The sequence below is a fragment of the Hylobates moloch genome, unplaced genomic scaffold (assembly GCF_009828535.3).
Source record: "Hylobates moloch isolate HMO894 unplaced genomic scaffold, HMol_V3 SCAFFOLD_8, whole genome shotgun sequence".
Classification (NCBI taxonomy): Eukaryota; Metazoa; Chordata; class Mammalia; order Primates; family Hylobatidae; genus Hylobates; species Hylobates moloch.
This window is the reverse complement of record NW_026652283.1, coordinates 75,552,468-75,573,055: the sequence shown is the minus strand read 5'-3', so window position 1 is coordinate 75,573,055 and position 20,588 is coordinate 75,552,468. Positions and strand designations below refer to the sequence as shown.

Genomic DNA, 20,588 nt, shown 5'->3' with positions numbered 1-20,588 from the left:
CACCACAGCTACACCAGCAGGCATGAAAACCTTGCACATTTTGCAGAATACCTTTTAATCTTGTATTGAAAATGTAGCCTTTATGTGGGTGCAGGATTGCTGTAAGAAAGGCTTATCTGTAGACTCCAATATGATTTGAGAAAAGGCAAAGTCATTATATGACAACTTAAAGCAAAAGGAAGGTGAAGCATCTAAAGCTGGAGAATTTAATGCCAGTAAAGGATGGTTTGATAATTTTTAAAAGTGGTTTGGCTTAAAAACTGTCAAGATAATAGGAGAAGCAGCTTCTGCTGACCAAGAGGCAGCAGGTGAGTTCCCAGATGCCATTAAGAAAATCACTAAGGAGAAAGGATACCTGCCTGAACAGGTTTTCGGTGCAGATGAAAGTGTCCTCTTCTGGGAAAAAAAATGCTACAAAGGACATTGATTAGTAAGGAAGAGAAGCATGCATCAGGATTTAAGGCAGGAAGGAACAGGCTAACTGGACTGCTTTGTGCAAATGCAGTTGGGTTTATGATCAGGACTGGCCTTATCTATAAAGCTGCTAACCCCCTGGCCTTGAAGGGAAAAGATAAACACCAGCTGCCAATTTTTTGGTTGTACAATAAGAAGGCCTGGACATTGAGAAAACTTTTTTCTGGATTGGTTCCACTGATGCTTTGTCCCTGAAGTCAGAAGTACCTTCCCAGGAAGGGACTGCCTTTTAAAGTTCTTTTGATATTGGACAATGCCCCCAGCCACCCAGAGCCCCATGAGTTCAACACTAAAGTCCTCAGAGTGGTCTCCTTGCCTCCAAACACATCATAATTTGGCCTCTAGACTGGGAGGCCATAAGGACCTTCAAGGCTCATTACACACAGTACTTTATGGAAGGGACTTTCAACACTATGGACGAGAACCCCAACAGAGAGAACAACATGGAAGTCTGGAAGAATTACATCACTGAAGATGCCATCATTGTGACAGAACAAGCCATGAAAGCCATCAAGCCTGAAACAATAAATTCCTGCAGGAGAAAACTGTCCAGATGATGTGCATGACTTCGCAGGATTTACAACACAGCCAATCAAGGAACGAGATTGTATATGTGGCAAAAAAGGTGGGGGGTGAAGGGTTTCAAGATACGGATCTTGGAGAAATTCAAGAGCTAACAGATAACCACACTAGAGGAACAAAGAGAAGACAACCTGCTGGAGACGAGTGCTTCCCCATCAGTGTGAGGTGATGATGAAGACGACACAGAAGAAGCAGCGCCAGAAAACAAATTGACATTAAACAATCTGGCAGGTTTCTGATTAGTCAAGGCTGCTTTTCACTTCTTTTATAACACAGACCCTTCTATGATACAAGCATTAAACCTAAAGCAAGTGGTGGAGGAAGGATTGGTACCATATACAAATATTTTTAGAAAAATGAAAAAGCAAAAAAGCCAGAAATTATGATGTATTTCTGTAAAGTTACACTGAGGTGCCCACCTCTCCTGCCTCCTCTTCCACCTCTTCTGCCTCTGCCACCCGCTAAGTCAACAAGACTAACCCCTTCCTCCTCTTCCTCATCAGCCTACTCAACAAGAAGATGACAAGGATAAAGACCTTTCTGATGGTCCACTTCCATTTAATGAATTAGTAAATATCTTTTCTCCTCCTTATGATTTTCTTACATTTTTTTCTCTAGCTTACTTTATTATAATACAGCACATAATACACATAACATGCAAAATATGTGTTCATTGGCTGTTTATGTTATTGGTAAGGCTTCCAGTCAACAGTAGGCTATTAGAAGTTAAGTTGTGGGAAAATCAAAGGTTATAGGAGATTTTCAACTGCATGCAGGGCTGGTGCCCCTCCCCACTGTGTTGTTCAAGGGTCAGCTGTACTCTTTAAGGGCTTTGCTAACTTCAAAACATGGAGTATTTGAATACAGAAACCAGAGTATTTACATACTCAGCTCGAGGCGAGCTATTAAAAAAACTCCTCTTCTCCATATGTAGAAAAGGAAATACAAATGCATCCTTTGAGTCATTTGTGATGTTGTAAGTAAAATGAGATTAACTCCATGTTCTAAGCTAAGAAAGCCACAGGGGCACCTGGACCTCAGGAATACCTACATTTAGGGATGCTGTCTGACCTGTATTCGTTACAGTAGTTTCAAACATGGTTTCTGTTTTACAGCACCGTATAGGGCAGAATTCCAGGTAAGTTCCAGGGGCTGAAAAGGGGTGCCACTTAACTTTGGGAACTATAAAGAAACTCTACCACCTGTAGGCAGAAGACAGTACAAGCAACTACCTAATTGACCCAACTCAAAATGTGAAGTGCAGAGGTCAAGTGTCCCTGTTCATATACGGCACTAAAAGTACTGAGGTAACAATCACACGCCTCAAAGTATTTTTTTTTTTTTTTTTTTTTTGAGACAGGGTCTCACTCTGTTGCCCAGGCTGGAGTGGAATGGCATGATCTTGGCTCACTGCAACCTCCGCCTCCTGAGCTCAAGTGAACCTCCCACCTTAGCTGCCTGAGTAGCTGGGACCAGAGATGCATGCCATCAAACTCAGCTAATATTTGTACTTTTTGTAGAGACGGGGTTTCGCCATGTTGCCCTGGCTGGTCTGGAACTCCTGGACTCAAGTGATCCACCAGCCTTGGCCTCCCAAAGTGCTGGGATTACTGGTCTAAGCCACCACACCTGGCCAACAAAGTATCTTAAACCTAAAGTTTCTATGAATTTATCTGAAAAGAGAAGGCTTGGTTGAGAGGATTGTTTTAGTGAGAGGGACTTAGAAAATACTGCTTTTAAAATAAGGTTTAAAAAGTTAAGGTTTAAGGCAGGGCGCAGTGGCTCACGCCTGTAATCCCAGCACTCTGGGAGGCCCAGGCGGGCGGATCACGAGGTCAGGAGATCAAGACCATCCTGGCTAACGGTGAAACCCCGTCTCTACTAAAAGTACAAAAAATGAGCCAGGCGTGGTGGTGGGCACCTGTAGTCCCAGCTACTCGGGAGGCTGAGGCAGGAGAATGGCGTGAACCCAGGAGGCGGAGGTTGTAGTGAGCCAAGGTCGTGCCACTGCACTCCAGCCTGGGCAACAGAGTGAGACTATGTCTCCAAAAAAAAAAGTTAAGGTTTAAGCATCAGTGTGTTTCAGGTGATATGTTCGAAAGGAACATCAGGATGTTTTTCCTTGCTGTCACTAACAAGGCCCTTGGTGCTCAGCTGACATTCTCTAGCAAGGGATCATTTGTCAGGGATGGTTTACAAAGTGAAAGCCTGCTGTTTGCTCTTCACAGATAACAAATGCTTTTCTCCCCTCACAGAAAGGATCAAGACTTCCTTTTCTACCACCACACTACTGCCCCCCATTAAGGTTCTTGTGGTTTACCCATCTGAAATATGTTTCCATCACACAATTTGTTACTTCACTGAATTTCTTCAAAACCATTGCAGAAGTGAGGTCATCCTTGAAAAGTGGCAGAAAAAGCAAATAGCAGAGATAGGTCCAGTGCAGTGGCTTGCCACTCAAAAGAAGGCAGCAGACAAAGTCGTCTTCCTTCTTTCCAATGACGTCAACAGTGTGTGCGATGGTACCTGTGGCAAGAGCGAGAGCAGTCCCAGTGAGAACTCTCAAGACCTCTTCCCCCTTGCCTTTAACCTTTTCTGCAGTGATCTAAGAAGCCAGATTCATCTGCACAAATACGTGGTGGTCTACTTTAGAGAGACTGATACCAAAGACGATTATAATGCTCTCAGTGTCTGCCCCAAGTACTACCTCATGAAGGATGCCACTGCTTTCTGTGCAGAACTTCTCCACGTCAAGCAGCAGGTGTCAGCAGGGAAAAGATCACAAGCCTGCCACGATGGCTGCTGCTCCTTGTAGCCCACCCATGAGAAGCAAGAGACCTTAAAGGCTTCTTATCCCACCAATTACAGGGAAAAAACGTGTGATGATCCTGAAGCTTACTATGCAGCCTACAAACAGCCTTAGTAATTAAAACATTTTATACCAATAAAATTTTCAAATATTGCTAACTAATGTAGCATTAACTAAAGAACTGAAACTACATTTACAACTTCAAAGCTGTTTTATACACAGAAATCAATTACAGTTTTAATTGAAAACTATAACCATTTTGATAATGCAACAATAAAGTATCTTCAGCCAAACATCTAGTCTTCCACAGTCCATGCATTGCAGTGTACCCAGAACTGTTTAGCTAATATTCTATGTTTAATTAATGAATACTAACTCTAAGAACCCCTCACTGATTCACTCAATAGCATCTTAGGTGGAAAACCTTCTATTACATGCAAAAAATCATTGTTTTTAAGATAACAAAAGTAGGGAATAAACAAGCTGAACCCACCTTTACTGGACCAAATGATCTATTATATGTGTAATCACTTGTATGATTTGGTATTTGCATAACACCTTCCCTCTATAAACTAGATTCATATCTTGATTCTTGTACAGGTACCTTTTAACATGAACACCAAAATACCCACAAACTTGTCTACTTTTGCCTAAAGTTACCTGTTAGAGGTCACTGTCAGAGTTCTCAGTTTCTTAGTTACTATTTAACTTTTCATGTTCAAAATGAAAATAATTCTTACGTTGAAAGCCCTCTTGAAGCAACCTTTTTATAAATGAGTTATTATAATGGTTTACTTAAATAAAAAACAGGGGTGGGTGCAGTGGCTCATGCCTCCAATCCCAGCAATTTGGCAAGGCCAAGGCAAAAGGATCACTCAAGACCAGGCTGGGTCACAAAGCGAGACCTCCATCTCTACAAAAGATATAAAAAATTAGCTGAGTGTGATGGTGTGAGCCTGTGGTCCCAGCTACTAGGGAGGCTGAGATGGGAGGATCACTTGAGCCCTGGAGGTCAAGGGTGCAGTAAATGGTGATTGTGCCACTGCACTCCATCCTGGGTGAGAGCCACACCCTGTCTAAAACAAACAAACGAAAATACCCCCACAGAATGACAGAACATAAAAGATGCGCATTTTGTCTTCCAACTTTTTACTCTTCTAAAAGCATCTTTTTAAAATTTTTTATTTTTATTTTTTTTTTTGAGACAGTCTCGCTCTGTTACCCAGGCTGGAGTGCAGTGGCGCGACCTCAGCTCACTACAACCTCTGCCTTCCAGGTTCACGCCATTCTCCTGCCTCAGCCTCCTGAGTAGCTGGGACCACAGGCACCCACCACCACACCCGGCTAACTTTTTGTATTTTTAGTAGAGACAGGGTTTCACCCTGTTAGCCAGGATGGTCTTGATCTCCTGACCTCGTGATCCACCCGCCTCAGCCTCCCCAAGTGCAGGGATTACAGGCGTGAGCCACCACGCCCGGCCTAAAAGCATCTCTTTCTTAATTCAGAGGTTACATTGTATTATTAGCATAAATGTTTTTTTCTGGGAATGCTTATTTCACACAGCACAATACTGAATCTTCTCTGGAATGTGGATCAATTTCAGATGGATGACTATTAAAATGTGTATATTTGCAGATTATCCTTAAAGGGCCACCTCATGCCTTCCAATTTATGTCTTATGGATAAAAAAATCAAAATGAAGCATAAAATAAAAACTGTGTCCAGCTTTACAAGTGGACACTTAGTAATGGCTGAGGCAATATGTTTAATGTAGCAAATTTCACTTATTTGTCATGATCAGTTTTCACAGTGCTTGTAAGTGCTGGTAATAGAAGATGGACATGGTTTAGGTCAAAACTTGGACCAGAAACCAACTTCCTTTGAAACAGCTCTACCAGTTATAAGAGCAATACGCTGTTAGGTGAAGAACTATTTAACAGAAATACATTATGTTTTTGCAAACAGGCAGCTGATCCAAAATTGTGTTGAAACACCTCAGAAACATAAATGACATCAATATTCTATATATTAATGTTGTTAACAAATTTAAAAAATAAAACATACAATTTTCAATTGAAGGCCACACATCCCAGTTGGTACTGGCAAGTTTAAATTATTTTTAATACTGGTGGACTCTTCATTTGTAACCTACTGAGCAGTTACAAGAGGGTACTCCCATTGATACAAAATGCTCAGGTACTGGTATTTCTCCACATCCAGAGTTCTTTCTATATTCCATTCTGATTTCCATCCCTTATTTGTTCCCTGCTTTTGTCCGTCCCCGGTCTCACCCCATCTCTAGCCATGGTTAAGTGAGATGGCGGAAGCAGGTGCCTAGGAGCAAGCAGCAGGAAGCAGCATTTTCCCACTCCTCCCAGGGCTCTGGGCTCCCAGACTGTGTTCCTGCCTCTGGACAATGCCTTATCTTCCTCCTGGGCTCAGAGGGCTTCACCAGAGCCTTGACCACCAGTGGTAATAGCTGCGTTATTTAGATTTTGCTTCAGGATGCTCAGAGGTTAAGGTTAACTGATCATACTGAACATCATGAACTCCAAAAGCTTTCACTTAATCCTTCAGGTAAAGGAAAACTGGGGCTTGATGACTAAGTTGGTAGTATTAATAACTACATCAGTCACCATACCTGTACAACACAAGAACTCTAAATTATACCCAAATCATTTCTATTTGGCTTTAGGAAGAAAACAAGATTTCCTTTTCAGCATTTGTTCTGTTTTGGCCAAATAAAAATTGTTTTCTTTCTTCCTCTAAGCTCACCCTATGGCATGTCAGGTAACAAAAGCCAGTCTGCCCAGCCTTCCATCTTTACCTTTGGAAATCGAGACCTGAATGGGTCCCATTCTTTTTCTGTAATCCAACAGAAAATGAAAAAAAACAAAAACAACCAAAACTTTTTCCCCCTATTTGGGATTCTAAGAGGACACATGAGTCACATCATAAGTGCATTTAACTCAGACAACTTTAGATCCTAATGAAATACTAGACAAGAGAGAAAATGGCATAAGTGGACAGTTCTCCCTCATCACACACTATCCCTCATGGTTGCATGAGGCTGCCTGCTGATGAGATTCAACAAGCCAACTTAAATGAAGGGCTTCACCACATGAGAACCTTCAATAGCAACGTTTACATCACTGGGGAGTTTATGAGACCCTGAGAGAGGGCAAGAGAGTTTACAACTGAAGAGAAAGTTCCTATTTATTCTCAAATGCCCTGACTAAACTGCTCAAAAGCAGTTTATAATTTCAAACCAATGTCATGTCCTCAACATAAAGTTCAAATTCATTTACTGTCCATGACACAAGCATCTAGGTCAACAAATTACAATACATATCTTCTGTAAGAGTCTTTTATACCAAGAAGCTTGTTTTTGGTCTTCGGCAGTGACATTTCCTCCCCATTCACCACACAAACGCAGCCCGCTCTCGTAACATGCGGACACCAAAGCGCTGCCACTCTCGCTGATAAATCCACAGTTCCTGTGTTGTATCCAAACAAGCCAACACTGCCCCTCCTTTCCATGCAATCAGCCGGGGGTCCATGTCCTAGAGAAGGGATGAAGACATTTCAGCCTAATCACATAAGACATATACTCAATCATTTACTTGAATATGGGGCCAAGAAAAATCCCTGCTGAGTCGATACCTAGTAAGCCAGGCTTTCACCCTGTATTAAAGACAGCAGGATGGCCAGGTGCAGTGGCTCATGCCTGTAACCCCAGCACTTTGGGAGGCCGAGGTGGGCAGATCCCGAGGTCAGGAGATCAAGACCATCCTGGCTAACACGGTGAAACGCTGCCTCTACTAAAAATACAAAAAATTAGCCAGGCGTGGTGGCGGGCACCTGTAGTCCCAGCTACTCAGGAGGCTGAGGCAAGAGAATGGCGTGAACCCGGGAGGCAGAGGTTGCAGTGAGCCAAGATCGCGCCACTGCACTCCAGCCTGGGTGACAGAGCGAGACTCTGTCTCAAAAAAAAAAAAAAAAAAGACAGTAGGACTTTATGAACTACAGGCACTTTTCTGTTTCAATAGCCAAGAAAACTTTTAAATTTTTATAACTAAAGATGCTACTATTTACTACTATTGCACAAATACCCTGTTTACCCCATACACAGGAACATATATAAATAAATGACTTACTTATTTCGAAGTTTGAGTGGAATAAACAGATCCCCACAATCCCTTCCTCAGGATTAAAAAGTAATAGGAACATTTCCAGGAATTGTGAGATTTAATAAAACACACAAAATCTATTTCTAAATTCCTGGGTTTATCTTTCTTTTCAAGATAGTTCAAACCAAAAAGATCCTTAAAGATCATCTGGTCCAGGGACCAGAAGTAGATCCTTAATATAAAAAAGAGATTAAAATGGAGCTGTTCTGGCTGGCAGGGCTTGAGAGCAGTTGGTCCTCCCCTTGCCCCACCTGGTCCTTTAACAAAGGTGGAATTCAGTCATGCTAGTTTGGCGGGCATGGCAGGGGAAAGCAGCAGAAATCCAGTACCTTAGGCCAGAGCACCTTCCACCACATGTATGGCTTGCTGAAATTAACTTTTCCACTTGCCCTAAGCCCTCAAGAACTCCTCAGACACAAGCCCATGCCTCCCAGGATTTGATCTGTCCACATACAAGGCTGGTTTCATTTGCATACAGTCCAACTTGCACAATGAAACAACCTACCTTAGGCCTTGTGATCACATCCACATTTTCAATAATTCGCCTGAAGGATGGTGGCATTTTGTTGAGAATTCTGTGCTGCAGAAATTCTTGAGCTTTATGAAACATCAAACCACCTCCCACCACTAGGATGGAGCTGTACATCTTCTTTTTGGTGTCGTCAGATGCTGAAAAGACAGTTGACATGCTCCATGCTTTTTTCTCCACATCCATAATTCTAGGCCAAGCCACCAACACCTCTTGCTTGTGCAAGTGCAATAGCCTTCTCAAAGATTTCCCTCCAGCCCACCCTCCACACTGCAGCCAGGGGAACCCTACAAAACACAAATGTAGGCATGCTGCCACACCACTGCAATCCTACTTGCAGGATTAGGATCAAAATCTTTAAAGGAGGCCGAGCGTGGTGGCTCACGCCTGTAATCCCAGCACTTTGGGAGGCCAAGGTGGGAGGATCAAGAGGTCAGGAGTTCGAAACCAGCCTGGCCAACATAATGAAACCTTGTATCTACTAAAAATACAAAAATCAGCCAGGCATGGTAGCGTGCGCCTGTAGTCCCAGCTACTCGGGACTACAAGTCCCAGCACTTCAACCCAGGAGGCAGAGGTTGTGGTGAGCCAAGATCACGCTATTGCACTCCAGCCTGGGCAATGGAGTGAGACTCTGTGTGAAAAATAAATAAATAAAATCTTTAAAGGAACCCACAAGATCCACTACGGGTGGTCCTCACCTGCTTCTCTAGCCTCATCCTCACACCCTGCTTCCCAGCCACACTGGTCTTCATAGGCTTCTTCCTCTACCCCATCTGTGACTGCTAACTGACCCCTTTCATCCTTTACGTCTCTCTCAAGGTCCGCCTTCCTCAAGGAAGCTTTCCCTGCCTCCCACCTTCCATACCATCCCCTAGTGAGTAAAGATTCTATGTGAAATTCCTCAAATTATTACACAAATGTGAAATTACCACTGGCAGGTGCTACAAAGTTGAGCTAAAGGGTACTGACTGCTCAGTAGTAGCCGGCCAGTGGTAATTTCACATTTGTGTAATAATCTGACTTATTTTGGCTTCTTCCACTGGGCTATAAACCCATCCTACTTCGTTAATGTATTCCCAACACCTGGCAATGCAAGCCAAGTAGGCGCTTAATCGTTTTTCAATGAATATGTTATACTGCACAAGTATATCCTAGACCGAACCAATTTATTTAACCGCTATCTTGTTTCACTGCTATCTCCCGGTCTCCCCAGATGTGCTTACAACAGCAGTCTATGCTATGAAGGATGGCTTTATCCAGGCCCAGGGCTTTCCCTTCAAAGAGCGAGATGGCAGTCTTCCTGGACATCAGTGCAGTGAGGGCCTCCTCGGAATCGTTGCCGGCCATCAGGCCATCTCCCTGTGAGGACCCCAAATCTACCTCCTGGGAATGGAGTCTTTCTGGAAGATCAGAGGACTGACCACGAAGATCCCCTTCAAATCCAATAGGTTTGGATGCAGACTTTCGGTCAGCAGTAGCTTTTGCAGACTTTAAATCAAAAGGACAATCAAGTAGGTGGTATTACTACAACAGAACACTATTGATGTTGTCTAGCTAGATCCCTCCCCACCCTACTACTATAAAACAAAAGCCACACAGCAATATAACAACTGCCCAGCACCCATTCCCAGGTAACTTAGGAATGAGAGATGGTGCACAGATGAAGATGCGTTGACCATTCCAAAGCAGGGTAGCTGCTGGTAGGCAGGGTAGCTCTCAGAACCTTATCATCACTGGGTAGATATTAAAAGTGAAATACCAGTGCAGACAGACTTTCTTCCCAGGGCCCTGAGTTTTTAAATGGAGTATTCCAGTGGGATTCATGGGCCATGACTGTTAAGGAATTCTTACTTTCAGATCCTATGAGTCCACCTCATGCTTGCCTCTGGGGAGGAACAAAGACTAGAAAATCTAGTCTCCATCATGAGCTAGTACTGTTTCATTAGCAGACAAGACCTTCAATTTGTGCCCCTGTACCAGACATCGTATTATGGGGATCCGCTTTCAACAAAGGAAGTCAGCACTTTGGCTATGCCACGCATCTTTCACAAAATTAAGTAACAGGTGAGATTTTAATGAAAATACTACTGAAAAAAATATTCAGAAGTAGATAATGTAAGTAAATGATACACACCAAAAGGAAAGTGTCATTAACTTTTAAATGTATGGACTAGCATTCAGAAAATTAATGTTTGCTGAATAGAGGAATATGTCTTCCAGATTTTAAACTCAGACTTCAGTTCATCTACAATTCTAAAAGCCGTATCAGTGTTATTATGCTGGAAGATAGAACTGATTACAATGGCCTATTAACTCTGGACAAATTTCTCCTTCAGGGACAAAACTCTCTCTTCTACCAGAATTGCTACAGACCTGTTCTTGTTTGCTCTGTGTGGCCAGCAGGTAATGTTCATCGTGAGGATCCTCAGGATCACCCTGAGATCTGTGCTGCAAAGTCGTCATTTTCTGTCCAACAATTCCAAAAGTTGCGGGGTAAAACAAAGCCATTGGAGCCTGTACATGGAAGGAAAAGAGTGATCAACAAAAGATACTGCCTCCTGAAAAAAACTGATCCACTAAATTCTGTTCTTCTAAAAACAAAACTGGTAGATCAGATTCCCTAAGTTAGACTGGGCAATGTTCTCTTTTGGGAGTGGCATTATTTCTCTGGTGTACCAAAGGCCAGAAAACTCACTCATCATCCAACTAGATGGGTGATATGACACCATATGAGAGAAATCTCAAAGCAAATATCAAGTACCTCATAATCTACTTCATAATTTCCTAGTAAGAATGATACCTCTCTTTCTAATTAACACCTCATCATATAGGGGCTAAATGATTGAACCTAGATAACTTTCTTTCTACCCATGGAAACAGATACCTATAAGTTACCTGCAGTTTTTCATCTCCTAATCGAAACTGGTAAAGCAGGGCAGGAGAATCAGGATGTCGAATCTGAAACTCATGGTCCTGAAGCCCAGAGATGTCCTGATTCCAGGAAAAGATGCTGTCAGTGAATCAGTAAGAATGCATGTAAACTCTTCAAATTATGCTTCAGCCTCACCATCATCTAAATATCACCTATAAGAAGGCCAGCCTACAGCTTTGTACCACTCTCACTATAATTTAATAGAATAGGAATTACGCTGTACTTTGTTCCCCTATTTAACATTTCTGGAATTTCCACTGTATGCATTATTTGTTTTCTCTATTATCAATATACATTAGTACAACAATGACCCAAATCAATAAGCAAATTCCCTCAGTAACTGGGAAATTTACAGTATTTTTCTGTTTCTCCAATTTTTTAAAATTTAGATTACCCGAAAAAAGTAAAAACAAGTCTCAAAAAAAGGGTACCAATCCATATATAGCAATGATTAAACATTGTTTGCAATATTAAGAAAGTGCTTCAAATTATAACATTTAACAAAATGTCTGTACTTACATATTTACCTACTATCTTCCTTACACCTAAAGGTTTATCTTCATCTTTTATCAGGATGAGAGAGAGAAATTTGCTAAACTCTTGTTTCCTAAAAAAATCAAACTGTTTTCCAGAGCCTGAGACACACCCTCACGGCTGAGACTTCAGCAAAAAACTCTCACTCCTTTAGGGCTTTCACCTGCAGGCTTTATCTTGGGTTGAAAAAGGTAGTATAATGCTGTTACTTTATTTTATTTATTTATTTATTTTGAGACAGAGTCTCACTTTGTCGCCCAGGCTGGAGTGCAGCGGTGCGATCTTGGCTCACTGCAAGCTCCACCTCCCAGGTTCACGCCATTCTCCTGCCTCAGCCTCCCGAGTAGCTGGGACTACAGGCGCCCACCACCACGCCTGGCTAATTTTTTGTATTTTTAGTAGAGACAGGGTTTCACCGTGTTAGCCAGGATGGTCTTGATCTCCTGACCTCATGATCCACCCGCCTCGGCCTCCCAAAGTGCTGGGATTACAGGCATGAGCCACCGTGCCCAGACAATGCTGTTACATTTTTAAGTATCTTTTAAATCTCTTAAATTTTTCCTAGAAACAAAAATAATCAGCAATATTGATTCTGCTCCCACCTGATCTAAATGACAAAAAGTTTCTTTAAGGTGTTGCAGAAGAAGACAATCCATTTTATTTGTTAACTGGCATTCTCTGTAAGGGAACCCAGCTCGCTGCATTAGCCAGTAAAAACATCTTGACACATCAGATCCTCCATATGCCAGACAAAGCCTGAAGTTAAGAGAAAAGGGTAGATGGTTAATCTGTTGGTTAAGAAGGTACAAAAGGTGTTTGAAGAAATCCATTAACGGCCAGGCATGGTGGTTCCTGCCTGTAATCCCAGCACTTTGGGAGGCCGAGATGAGCAGATCACTTCAGGCCAGGAGTTCAAGACCAGCTGGCCAATATGGTAAAACCCTGTCTCTACTAAAAATACAAAAATTAGCCAGGCATGGTGGTGCACACCTGTAATCCCAGCTACTCGGGAGGCTGAGGCACAAGAATTGCTTGAACTCGGGAGGCCGAGGTTGCAGTGAGCCAAGAGGTCACACCACTGCACTCCAGCCTGGGTGACAGAGTAAGATTCTACCTAAAAAAAAAAAGAAACACAAAAAACAAACAAAAATGTCCATTAAACACAGTGATATATAGCAAGTTTCAAGAAATGTATGTTGAAAGGACAGAATCAATGGATGGGAGAAAAGGAACTTCAGCAAAAACCAGTGAGGAACACCTAAAGTAGTCATGATGTTTGCAAAATGTATCTGAGAAACCCAATACTCACTATTAAATCCAGCTCACTTCCCAGCCAGTATGTGTTTATCATATGACAGTTGTTTGGTGGTCTACACTCACTAGCATATGAGGCAGCAATGACAATATAAGACAAACTTATGGGAGAACAGCTTAGAGAAAGCTGTCTACTAACAGAAGGTTTCTACAGTTTGGGAAGACAGCTGCTGTATTATTTTATTGGTAGGAAACCTGGGTCCAGCATTTTCTCCACATTTTGAGAACAAGTGGCATTGGATAGTCTAACAACAGATGAGCCAAAATAACTCAAAATGGATTTTAGAATGTACTAGAACTTGGGGCGAGAGGCAGCAGATGACCCTTTCTCATGGACGATTTAAGCCCTCTTTTAAAGACTCAAAATACCTAATGTGGAGGACGGGAAGAATGAAAGCATCCTGAGGGGCAGCAAGAAGCCATCTCTGGAACACAAAATGCTTCAGAGAGCCCATACCTGCATTACCTGAGTGTGCTTACATATGTCAGGCTTGCCTGAAGAAGGACAAGCTGCAAATCTGGTCCTGATAGTTATTTTCTTTACGTGTCTATCATCATAAAGTTACTCACCCACAGAACACCACTATGACAAAAAATGCAGATATTCAAAACACTAGCCAGAGAATTCAGATTGAAAAAGTCGATTTTCTCCTACATGACTTGCCTAACTAAAGCTCTGCTGTAAGGGTGTGATTAGTAGCTCTATGCCAAACCACAGCTAAAGACATGAAGTTACTGTTTACGTTTCCTCTACGGGAAAACGCATAAAACATACCAGGACTTTCAGGGGCTGCTGATGTAAATTCATATTAAGAAGTTCCAATGGGAAGGGTAAAATGATTCGTTTTAGCCTTGCTAGAATTTGCACTTCCATAATCTTGCTGGTTTACCATGCAGACTTTTGAATTTATGGTTATCTTATAATTTTTAACCTGTGATTTCTTATTATTTAGGTTGAACAGATTATGAGGGAAGAGGGAACAGGGAATGCCACCTTCCAAGTTCCTTACCGAGTATTCCGATGAGACACCCCATCCTCCACACAGCATACGCTTGTCTTCTGGTCCCCAACGTCTACAATACACGTGCTGCTTAAGCCACTTCCATAGGTGGCACACACAGACTCCTGATGGACCACGATCCCTGGGGGAAAAAAAAAAGGCAGAGTAGTCATTAGCTGTAGCGCAGTGAAGATGCCAAAACAGATAATCAACTGAAGTGGGGAGCCTAGGGACCTCTGGGCAGGGCATCTGAGGAACACTGATCCTTTCAGAATAAGCATTTAAATAAGTCAGTAGGCTGGGCACGGTGGCTCACGCCTGTAATCCCAGCACTTTGGGAGGCCAAGGTGGGAGGATCACGAGGTCAGGAGATCGAGACCATCCTGGCTAACACAGTGAAACCCCGTCCTACTAAAAAAATACAAAAAATTAGCCGGGTGTGGTGGCGGGTGCCTGTAGTCCCAGCTAATCGGGAGGCTGAGGCAGGAGAATGGCGTGAACCCGGGAGGCGAAGCTTGCAGTGAGCTGAGATAGCGCCACTGCACTCCAGCCTGGGCAACAGAGAGAGACTCCGTCTCAAATAAATAAATAAATAAGTCAGTCAGTAAATAAGATTAACTCTGTCATTAAAGAAAGAAAATTCCATTTAAAATAGGTTTCACTGAGATATCAGACATACCTGAAAAACCCATCTTCATTAGTATCATATTCACTAGTTCCTTCACATGCTGCTTATTATAGATATCAGGAATTAACAAGATACATCTATAATACTAAAAAGAAGAACAAAGATAAAAGGGTTAGCACTCAAGTCTAGTCAGGTCAAATTCACACTCCTTTTTAGAGAGACTTCCCTCCAAAGGAGTAGCAGCTATGGTTACACACTCAGATTAAAGCTCAAATCTCTGTACTATTCTTTGGGTTTTATAAAGAAAAAAAAAATGCTCAGGTGTTTTTTTTTTCCTTGAAATTATTAAAAACTTGTAAAATCAAAAATAAGACAACTGATGTGTCAATAAGGTCCAAAGAGAAGACAAAAATGAGCAAGCTTGCTGATTTCAGTAATAGAGACATCAAAGAAACAGAGAAAGAAAAAAAGCACTAGAAGGGAATTAAGTGAAGAAAAGACATCCTCATGCCACCAAGATCCTCACCCTGAAGGTCAAGAATGTTTCAAGAAGGACACTATATTACAAACAACTCGGTAACATGTACTTTCATTGACCAAGAATCTTAAAAACAATCCAAATAACTGAGAATTTTAGCTCACCTTTAAATCTTTCAGTGGGATTTCCAAGTATTTCTGTATCGCATGAGACCATATTACTTCAATATCTGCCAGAACAGCTGTAAGAGAGCCCCCAGGGCCTGGGTGAATATTTAACTGACCTCTTCTGATAGGCCAGTGAATATTGTAACAGTCCAGTGGATTAACATACAAGGCCTAGAAAAGGAGGAGGGAGATGAGTACTTTGTTAAAGCTTTTCTCTCAAGGTTTTCTGGATTCATATCCAAAAATCTAACTAATGTTTGCTGAATGTGAGAAATGGTGAGAGTAAAGTAGGAGTCGGTGTGACTATCTGGTACTCAAAGTAGGGTTATAGAACACTAGGAAACAACTAGGACTGGGTGGCAACGTAAGTGAATTTTAGGAGGATCAGGTTCTCCTTCTTTCATTCTATTGTAAAGAAGTTTCTTACCTCTTCTCCTACTAAATACTCAGGGTGATGAGATGTGTTTGTCCACTTATTTCCCGAACAGTGATCTAAAATTGCAGGTCGCATCTGCTTATTGTAGGCGCGTGCCTGAAAAGAAAAACCATCAGAAAATTATCTCAATTTATCCAAGGCGGGGACAACATAAGGGTCTCCTTTTCTTCTCTCTCGCATACTAGACACATTGGCAAATTTTAATCACAAATATTTGGCAAAATATTGACTGGTTGCAAAAGGATTCTATTGTCCTTTTTACAATCTTGGGGTTTTTTTCCCCCAATTTTAACACCTAGGCTGTGATTCACAGCCAGTCCAAAATTAACACTAAACGCTGCTTAAAGCTGAGTTCAAATTTATATGTAATACAGACTCCTGTCCATTCCTATCATATTGGTTTATCATATGAAACTGAAGAATGTAGTAAGAACAGTTTGCCACCAAGATCCTGGAATCACACCTTCTCAGGTAAAGTATAAACTTCCATCAACTTGCCTACCACCACCTTATAAATTATGCGGCTTGCCTAAGCATTTGTAAAACTGACTCGGGTATTCTGTAAGTAGTTATGAGGGGTTTTCTTCCTTTTTAAGGAACTCCCACCTTGTATTTGCATGGTGATATAGGAAGAACATGTGAATGGTATTATGATACAAATAGTGGTGATAAAAGAATAAATCTGAAGAGTTGATCGAACCTGTTCAGGGGACACAGGAATGCGTCTTGTACCATTGGACATCTTTTTAGACCATATTGCTTGATCCACCATTTTAAGGCCATTTTGTCTTTGTTCATTACTTTCTGGTTTCTGGGGGAAAAAATGAAAGATGAGCTGTACAAAGGATTTAATGAGAAGAGAAAGCAATTCAAAAACTACTAATTTAATCCAATCTTTGGAAATGCTTCTTCATCAACAAGTAGCATTTCCTTAATCTTTATCACATGTACTACTCTTAAGAATTCCCTCCAGCCTGGGCAACATGGCAAAACACCATCTCTACAAAAAATACAAGAAATTAGCTGGGTGTGGTGGCACAGGCCTGTGGTCCCAGCTACTTGGGAGATTAAGGTGGAAGGATTGCTTGAGCCCAGGAGGTGGACGGTGCAATGAGCCAAGATCGCACCACTGCACTCCAGCGTGAAGAACGGAGCAAGACACTGTCTCAAGAAAAGAAAAAAAGAATTCCCAGGAATCTTTTATTATAAATAAGTCAAAAGCAGGCCTCACTATAAAACAACTATATGTAAAATTTTCAAGTGATTTTTCATAAAATTTCTCACAGCCCTAATCAAAGCATACCTACTTCATGTTTACAAAATATTTCAGAGACTCTTCCATACAATTATATAATTCTTATGTCTACAATTTTGACAATGACACGTTCCTTCATATGTTGATCAGCAAGGCTTAAACTTATTGGTTAAGCCATAAACTTATTGGTTCTCGTTATTATAGTATAAAGAAAATGCCCATAAATATCTTTACAGAAATGTTTTCTTTTGATTTTTATTCCTTAAACGTACTCCCTGAAGTAGAATTATAAGATCCAAAGATACACAATGAAGTGCAGACTCTTATATCAGCAAGTTATATTTGAACTTACAACTGGACTTACATAGAGTCTGCTAGTTACACTAAAAAATGGAACCCTAAGGCCTACTATCAGAATTAAAGAAACTTTACATTCCCAAAACTATCCTTGACTTAAAACTTCAAAGTAAAACGTGGATTATGATGTAATATATAGATTTATCATTGATCACAAAGAATTTTCCTGATAATTACCATCTGCAATATAGGATAAAGTAGATGCTTACTGCAAGAAAATTTTTTTTTTGCCTTGAAATTATGGTTAATCTAAGACCATAATAAGTGCTTATTGTAACAATCTAATTTGCTAATGGATTGAAAATAAGAGTTTGACTTACTGACTTAAACTGTAAGTATCTGAAAGAGATACTTACAGTTTAAATACGGCTTAATCAATAAGTTTAAGCCTGTTAACAAGGACCTGAATGTATCACTTTAAGTGAGTGATGATTTTGTGTCTTCCATTATAGATCACCTTCATCAACACTCAATTCACCCTGAAAGACTTACTTTTGTTGTAACTAATTCTTTACATCTAAAGTCACTAGCTCTGATGAAAAATTAGTGATATTATTATTTTAAAACACAGCAAAGCTATGAAATTGTTTCTTTAAGATTCTGGTGTACTTGTGTCTAGGCCCTCCCAGGGAAACAACCTTAGGCTTTCTCTCCAGGTCATTTTTGACTTACATTTAGTCCCTCCCTTAGGAGCCAACTGTCCTTGTATAGGGGCTGCCCTTGTTGTTTGTGTCTTCGGGCAATGACGTGAGGAATGCTGGCAGGAAGAGTGTCTGTGGCTCGACCAATCCTTAAAGTTGTTGAACCTGGATGTATGACAATGATGAAGTTGCTCTGGATTTGCTGCAGATATAAAACATAGATGTGTGATCTTTGTAAATAATATGCAGGTAACAAAGTTAAACAACATACATAAGCTAAACTAAGAAGCTGATTCAAAGGATCAAAATAATTCAATAAAGAGAGTTCTTTGAGAAGTATCCAATTACTGCTCTCTACTAAACACAAACTCTTGTTTATTATGTTCCCTTGACCTGAGTTATAGTACATAGCTCAACAAATATGTTTAAATAAATGAAACAAAAATTATCCACTACAAATTAACATACAGTTATTGAGCATTTATGTGACTGAAGAAATGTTGCTATAGAATCCGGGCCCAGGCTCTGAATTCACAGATCTGTCTGCAAATTCAGGCTGCCACTTCCTTGCTCTGAATGAAGCTCCTAACTCACAGTTACTGTGAGAATTAAATGAGTTACACATGTAACTCAGAGCTGGGCCACAGGAAACATTCGAGGAATGTTGGCTCTTATTATAGTAAAGCCTTTCAACGTGATCCACTGCCTTCACAAGAGGTCAGACTCTGTGGCTTACATGACCCTCATGATATGGCCCCTGCTAAGATCTCCAGTCCCCTTCCTTAACTCCAGACATCCTAATCTACTGGCTGGGCCTCCAACACTTCACATCCTCTGTTGGCATAAGTGTCTTCCACACTGTTCTTCTTCCCTGAGATTCCCTCCTCCCTCTGGTTAGCTCCTAATCACGTTCAGAACTCTAAACAGATGTCACCTCACCTCCTTTGAAGAAACCCTCCCTGACTGTCGGGGATGGAGGAGGTACTTGCTTGAGTGCCCAATACTGCCCTCTGCACAAGCCCATTCCATGCCATGCTGATACCTGTTGTCCTATCTCCAAGTGTGACCTCTCCCCTCCTAATCCCCCCCCCCCCCACCCGCCAGAGTGGGAGAATCCTAGAGGGAAGGATCTGGCAAGGCCCTTACAGACCATCCAGTCAGCCTTCTCAACTAGATAGATGGAGAAACCAGGCCTGTGCAACAGTAATGGCCACTCTGGGCTTACGGTGTGCCAGGCACTGTCATACTAGTGATAGCTAACTAATAGCTGCCCTACTAGTTAGGTATTATCCTTAACCCATCAAACGGTGAGGAAGCTGGATCAGAGATGTCCTACATGAAGTTCTGAGCAGTTTATGCCTCATTTCTTCTGTGAATTGTACACTGCCTGTGCCCGTTTTCCTACGTGAATGCCGTTTTAGTTACTGATCAGTAAGGTTTTGTGCACGTGTATACGTCTAAGGTCCTTCGCCAGACACGCTACTGCAAATAATTTTTTCTGGTTAGTTTAGTTTGGTCTAATAGTGTTGTTTTTGATACACAAGCTCTTAATATACATTTAGACAAACGTCCACCATTTCCTTGCTTTTAAGCTTGAAATGACTTCCATTATCTGAGATTTCCTTAACAAAGGAAAAAGCCTGGACCCCAAACTATCCCTTCACAAGTACAGGCTGACGCTCCCAGTGAGCCAGCCTGGTCCTAAACTCTATCTGCCACCATTTAACCCTCACGGCAACTTGCGAGGCGGCTGGTATCACCGCGGTCGTTTTATGGTCGGGGAAGCTGAGGCAAGAGCCCGGGCAAGAACGCACACAACCAGCCGGTGGGGCGTGCGGGAGATCGGAGCGGTGTCCCTGCGGGGACTCCGCCTGGCTCCTGGCGCTCCGCGCCTCCCAGCCCTCGGCGTCCCGGCGCGCCACGACCCGGAAAGGAACGACCACTTCCGCACTCCCCACCAGGGGCTGGTGCCCGCAAGGGGGACTCGAAGCCTCCCGCCGCCTCCCGCCGCCTCCCTGGCAGCGGAGGACCCACGCAAGGGCAAAGGGTTCCAACCCAGACCCGCCCCGAGCTGCACCTCTTGCAGCGACTCCGGCACCAGCGCGGGCACGATGGGCCGCTTCACGCCGCGCTGCTCCTTCTCCTTCTCGCCACCCTTCTCCTTCCCGTTCTCCGTGTCACCCTTCTCAGCCTGGGTCATTATGGCCGGCGACACCCACCAACCTCTCGCCTCAGCGCCGCAGCCACGACTGCCGGGA

General features: G+C 42.2%; 2 protein-coding genes across 8 annotated transcripts in view; one reads left to right on the top strand and one right to left on the bottom strand.

Annotated features, from left to right (window-relative positions):
- Positions 1 to 4,367, top strand: part of IL17RB (interleukin 17 receptor B) — a 19,426-nt gene extending 15,059 nt beyond the window's left edge. The window contains exon 11 of one of the 2 annotated variants that reach the window (XM_032161263.2): positions 3,312 to 4,367. In XM_032161263.2, the coding sequence (XP_032017154.1) occupies positions 3,312 to 3,871 (560 nt within the window). In that variant the 3' untranslated portion in view covers positions 3,872 to 4,367. The remainder of the gene's footprint in view (positions 1 to 3,311) is intronic. The other variant, XM_032161265.2, reaches the window with a different exon arrangement.
- ACTR8 (actin related protein 8) lies at positions 3,482 to 20,588 on the bottom strand. Of its 6 annotated transcripts, none has more exons than XM_032161259.2 (14): positions 20,408 to 20,588; positions 18,362 to 18,532; positions 16,778 to 16,888; positions 16,069 to 16,173; positions 15,639 to 15,812; positions 15,048 to 15,141; positions 14,378 to 14,510; positions 12,656 to 12,809; positions 11,483 to 11,578; positions 10,961 to 11,101; positions 9,811 to 10,075; positions 8,561 to 8,724; positions 7,240 to 7,428; positions 3,482 to 3,582 (listed from the first exon to the last, which is right to left on the bottom strand). In XM_032161259.2, exons 1-13 carry the CDS (start codon positions 20,528 to 20,530, stop codon positions 7,285 to 7,287), a joined length of 1,875 nt encoding a protein of 624 aa, XP_032017150.1. In that variant the 5' UTR covers positions 20,531 to 20,588; the 3' UTR covers positions 3,482 to 3,582; positions 7,240 to 7,284. The 6 variants fall into 6 exon arrangements, with proteins under 6 accessions (XP_032017150.1, XP_032017153.1, XP_032017152.1 ...); XM_032161262.2 differs by having other exon boundaries at positions 18,362 to 18,495; positions 20,408 to 20,475; XM_032161261.2 differs by lacking the exon at positions 20,408 to 20,588 and adding an exon at positions 20,145 to 20,275.

Excerpts from the sequence above, each read along its gene's own strand:
- ACTR8 (XM_032161259.2), bottom strand. The coding sequence starts at position 20,530 with ATGACCCAGGCTGAGAAGGGTGACACGGAGAACGGGAAGGAGAAGGGT. Across the intron at positions 14,511-15,047 it reads AATGAAGATGGGTTTTTCAG|GGATCGTGGTCCATCAGGAG; the intron begins GTATGTCTGATA and ends TTTTTCCCCCAG. Across the intron at positions 11,102-11,482 it reads TAGGAGATGAAAAACTGCAG|GCTCCAATGGCTTTGTTTTA; the intron begins GTAACTTATAGG and ends TTCCATGTACAG.